Consider the following 5,678-nt stretch of genomic DNA (forward strand, 5'->3'; position numbering starts at 1 on the left):
AGAGAGATTCATTTTTACTCAATATATCCCTTTCTTCTTGAAAAGTCCTTGTGTTAGTCATTCAAAGCAATCAATTTTAAAAAGAAATGTGAGTAGATGACATAGTATCAACCATTTAACTTCTAATAAACGAGCTACTCAAAGAAGAGATTCACAGAGATAGCATGTTCAAATGAAATGTTATCTTTTTCTAAAGAAAATACTACAGACTATAAATTTCAAGTAAAGGTGATGCACAAAATTGGGTGGCCAATATCAAGCCCATCAGAATTTCTTTTGGAATGAAATACGATGTTACACTTAGGCATATTAGTTACACAGAGAGGATAAAGGAGTCCGTAGACAAACAAGCCCTGTTAAATAATGCATTCTCAGAAAATCTGTATCTGATACCCAAAATCATTTTTTACCTCTGCAGATGTGAAAAGGATTAATCTTGGCATCCCAGACAGCCCCCTTTCCTTGATATCAGGACAATATTTGTATCGAGCTAAATTCATGGCATACATATTGGACACTGAGCCACCTGCAAAAACAAAAATTGCGATGGCATATTTATAGCATGAAGTTATAGCTCCCTAAGTGCTGACTTCAGTGGAAAGCATAAATGGCTGTGGCTGCTCTGGTCTAATGACAAATCACTGGGAAAGTCATTTAAACCCCACCCCACCCACCCCATTACTCTTACACACTTCCTAGTCTCTAATTCCTGCAGTTTCCAATCTCAGCAAAGTGAGAAGTTTTGGTCTATTGTCTCATTCCGGAATTTTTCCAAACTAAAGGTGTCAATCTATGAGTTCTGTATCTAACTCTCTGTAGTTAATAATATTCTTTCTGTCTGTTATCTGATCAATAAAATGAAAATAACATGCCCATCTTAGCTTCCAAACAAACAAGCAAGCAAAAAAGAGGATTTCAGGATAAATAAAATGTGACTTAGGAATCTTCTCAGGTAAAATTGATTTAAAAACCTAAAAATCTTATGATAGCCCTTCCAACAACAGGTAAATTCATTTGTGTTAGATATAAATCCTAAATTGTAGCTATCTCATTTGTTTAGCATTTATGTCATTTATGATTATGTAAAACTAGAGGCCCGATGCATGAAATTCGTGCAAGAGAAGGCCTTCCTTCCCCAGCTGCTGGCACCAGCTTCCCTCTGGCACCCGGGACCCAGGCTTACCTCACATCCCTGGCTTCGTCCGGAAGGACTTCCAGTCTAATTAGCATATTACTTTTTTATTATTATGGATATTATTGCTCTGGAGAAAGGCACAAGCTAGGGTCTCCCTAAGTAGCATTATTAATATCCCACTTTTTGTGATCTGTAAATTTGCAAGGAGTTGCTCTTCATCTACCACATTAATCTATTTTTAGATGCTTCTAATAGAAGGGAGATGGCAATAACTAATTGTACTTACCTGGGTTAAATATTCCATCCCCTTCTTTCCAGCCAATAAATTCAATCATTTTCTTCAGAACCGCTTCTTCCACTAACAGAAACACTGGGGACACCTCATATGTATAACTAGATAGATATAAAAAATACTTCACTTCTATGACTAGAGTCAAACCATCCCTTTGGTGTCCCAAGAAATGCACAGAGTTTTATTAAACCAAATAGCTGTCGAAGTGTAGATAGATTCTTTGGAAATTTATTCATTGGATATAGAGAAGTATGCAGTCAGTGATAGTGCTAGTTGTGGTTAGATAATAGCGGGTGGCCTTAGGGATACGCTGGCTACTGCAGCAGTTTTAATTTACAGAAAAGCTTCAATTTCATTGGGAGAGATGAAGGCAGTGCATCTCGATTCTTTGCATTAGTCATGAGCAGTGGCCATTAACTCTTTGAATGATGCTTTGGATGCTGGCTAAGGGAAAAACCATTGTCATGGTAACTAGGTTTTATTAGGTTATCACTGTGAGTACCCTGGCAGGCAGCTCTAGATATTCTACATGGCAATGACCCATCCTGGATGTACGCCTGTGTTTGTACAAATGAGAAGTGCTCTGTGGGACATCTCTCGTTGTGGGATTTTACAGCAAAGCACTACCCAGGCCCCCTGCCATGAAGAATCTGCTGCATCAGGCTAGAGGGCTGGAGTCAGAGAGCACTGCTAAGTTAGCCTCTTTAGGAATTTCCTCAGCATAAGGGAGCCACCTTCCCTAAAGTTAAACCCTTCCCTGAGGTGGTCTACACCTCATGACTGGCCCAGCGGGAGGCATAAAGGCCTGGCCACTGGACCCAACTCTAGACCAATTTAAAGAGCCATTGTAGCTCCAGAGATGTCCCTGGGGTCAGTCTCTTGTCATTGCACCTGCATGCCAGCTTGACTCCTCTCTCTGCCCACTCAGCTTCCTTCCCTCAGTGTCACCCATGCTGATCCCACGGGTATTCCTTAGTAAACATCTTGCTCACTAAATTTCCTTTAGAGAAGCTTCCCAGGGAACTGAACCCGAGACAGTTACCATTGTGCAATGTCTGAGTCTCTTCTTTCTCCAATTAACTTGAGAATGACTAAATATCTATAACCTCCCGCTCTAACAGTTAAGTAATTGCATTGAATTGTATCTGAATATGTGTACTCTGAGTATATAAGCTAGGCAGACACATTCAGATTTGTAGTCACAGAATTTAATGCGATTATTTTAACATCTGAGCCACCTTCCCTAAAGTTAAACCCTTCCCTGTGGTGGTCTACACCTCATGACTGGCCCAGCAGGAGGCATAAAGGCCTGGCCACTGGGCCCAACTCTAGACCAATTTGAAGAGCCATTGTAGCTCCAGAGATGTCCCTGGGATCTGGCAGGGAAAATTTTGGGAAGAAGAAAAAAAGAAGACCTACTATGTATCACCTCCCTATGTGCCAAGCACTCTACAAGCACTCTAACTTCTATTTTTAAACCATGCTAGGAAACCAGTTTACACATATCAAAAATGTGGGGGGAAAGTATATATATTTATGTGTACCTAAAATATAAAGTGAAATACTTATTCACTTTTTTGTAAGAAAAAATTAATACTAAATTAAATACAAGTTAAAACTAATACTTTAAAAACCTCTAAAGATTTCAGTTATAAGAACTTAGCAAACCCAATACACACAAGGAAAGACTCACAGAATTGTGCAATTTTACTGTCTCTTCTGACTTACCTAACACTTTTAACTCTTCTACCCGTTGTAATCCATGGTCTTGCATTACTCTACCCAAAATTCTCTAACTGAAGTCACCAGTAGCATACATGTTGCTAATCTAGAGGACATGTCTTATTCTGTCTTAAATACTCAGCAACATGTGACTCTAGACCAGTGGTTCTCAACCTGTGGGTCGCGACCCCTTTGGCGGTCGAACGACCCTTTCACAGGGGTCGCTTAAGACCATCCTGCATATCAGATATTTACATTACGATTCATAACAGTAGCAACATTACAGTTATGAAGTAGCAACGAAAATAATTTTATGGTTGGGTCACAACCATGAGGAACTGTATTTAAAGGGCCAGAAGGTTGAGAACCACTGCTCTAGACAATCTCCTCCAGGGCTTCCATGCTTCCTTGCCTGATTTTCTCCTTCTATCTCTCTATAGCAGGCTGATCCTCCTCCTCCGAACTGCTAAATACTATTATCGTAGATATCCTCAAAGCCCAGTCATAAGCCCTCCTCTCTCCTCACTCTACACTCTGTCCCATAGGCAGCACTTCTCCATCTCCTGGGTTGTTTTATTTTGCAGTGTCTCCATCCTTCTCATTAAAATCATTTATAAACACACCCACAGAAATTCATATTTAATTGATCTGTTTTGGAGCCCAAGCCTCAATTTTGTGAAAAAGGTTCCAAGATTGATTCTAATGAGCAGAAAGGGTTGAGAATCACTGACTTAAGGAATATCATCCTTGCCCAGTGTTTCAACTAACATCATTCACCAATAACTCTTAAATTGATCCTTTTCATAGACATGAGAATTTTAGTTCCATGTATCCCATCAGTACAATGAAGTGAATTAGTTATGCAAATAATAATAATAATAAAACCTTGAGAGTATTTGCTTAGGAAGTTTTCAATATTCAGTATTTTTGGAAGTGTCAATGAAGTACTGATGGGGTGGTCATAATAATCTGGCCACTCAGTGTATATGCTGTTCCTTCTGTTTAGAACTCATCCCTCCTGTTTTCATCTTACTTTTTACTTACCCTTTATCTCTTAGCTATAACTTCCTCAGAGAAGACTTTCTAGAGTTCCCAACTAGAAAAAATTGGCCCGTTTATATTTATAGCATCACACCCACTTTACATGAGAATTGAAATTTTCGATTAATTTGTGTGCATATTTTGATTAATTTGCATGGAGCATCTCTATCTCACTAGATACTTTGTTTCATGAAGGCAAAGTCAAGGTTTGTTTTTACTCAAAGTATCTCTCCGCTACTTAGCACAGGCATAGCTTTTCATGCAGAATAAATTAAAAGTTGCTTGCTCATTTTCTCATTTGTTAAGTGGAGATAATGCCTGCCTTACCTCTCACAGAACCACTATCAAATCAAACAGCTCTTTGAATATTACTGTCATAAGACTATTCTATTATTTATGATGACACTGCACCAATGAAATCATTAACTAGAAATTTACAAAATAAAATTTTCATCTACTTAAAAAACATCTCTAATGCACACTTGGTATAAATTTCCAGTATAATGATACTTACACACTTGGATTTAATGCTTCTGTCATAAATCGAGCCACCAAGGAGTAATAATCGAGTCCAGCATACAACTGGTTGAAAAATCTTGGATGGTCTGTAAATTTAAACAGAGTATTCATCTACACAGCAACAAAAAAGAAAACTCTATCAATACTGCATAGCAATAACATAAATGAATCTTTTAGACAATAAAAGCAGCTGGACACAAAAGAGTAAATACTGCATAACTGCACTTATGTGATATTCAATATCAGGCAAAGCTGATCTATGGAGATAGAATTCTGGGTACCTTTGGGAAGGGCATATTGATTAGAAAGGAGTCTCCTGAGTGTTGAGAATTGTTTTTATCTCCACCTTGGTGATGGTTATTTACATACACATATGTGCAAATTCATCCATATGAGAATTTAAGATCAATCCATTGTACTGAATGCAAATTACACCTCAATTTTAAAAGAGCATTCAAAACTTAATCATGCACAAAGGCAGCAAATGTTAAAGACCTGTCTCTTAGCCCTTTCTCCTGAGCAATGATACCCTTCTGAGTAAAACCTGAGCCATCTTTTACAACCTTTGGTTAGCCTGCTCCTTTCTTACTACCACCCTGACTCAGATCAAAATCTCCAAGAATTGGGTTATTTGAACACTTTCTGTACATGTATCAATTATCAAAGCCTGCTACCTTTATCCTCCAAAAATGTTGATATTAACTTCTCCAAATGTACACACACTTCTCTCACCAGCAGGTTTCGCTTCGGGCTTCTAGCAGTGAGTGGCCTTTTTATTTTTCAAACTCGACCATTTTTCATAGTGCAACTGGCATTATGTGGATGGAGTAAGACGTGACTCATCGTGCAGCTTACATAAACTTTCTGATTCAACTTTTTTCAAAGGCAAGTTGCCTTTAAGACTCAAACAACTTCAGTTCCAGCTTTCTATTCCACTCCTCCCGACGCTCCCCCGCCCCCCCCCGCCCC

General features: G+C 38.7%; 1 protein-coding gene across 1 annotated transcript in view; it reads right to left on the bottom strand.

Moving 5' to 3' along the window:
- Positions 1 to 5,678, bottom strand: part of GADL1 (glutamate decarboxylase like 1) — a 124,576-nt gene that overhangs the window by 102,338 nt on the left and 16,560 nt on the right. The window contains exons 4-6 of the mRNA XM_015561245.1: positions 4,705 to 4,795; positions 1,422 to 1,528; positions 411 to 526 (exon numbers count right to left, since the gene is read on the bottom strand). Coding sequence (XP_015416731.1) covers positions 411 to 526; positions 1,422 to 1,528; positions 4,705 to 4,795 — 314 coding nt within the window. The remainder of the gene's footprint in view (positions 1 to 410; positions 527 to 1,421; positions 1,529 to 4,704; positions 4,796 to 5,678) is intronic.

The sequence above is a fragment of the Myotis davidii genome, unplaced genomic scaffold (assembly GCF_000327345.1).
Source record: "Myotis davidii unplaced genomic scaffold, ASM32734v1 scaffold395, whole genome shotgun sequence".
Classification (NCBI taxonomy): Eukaryota; Metazoa; Chordata; class Mammalia; order Chiroptera; family Vespertilionidae; genus Myotis; species Myotis davidii.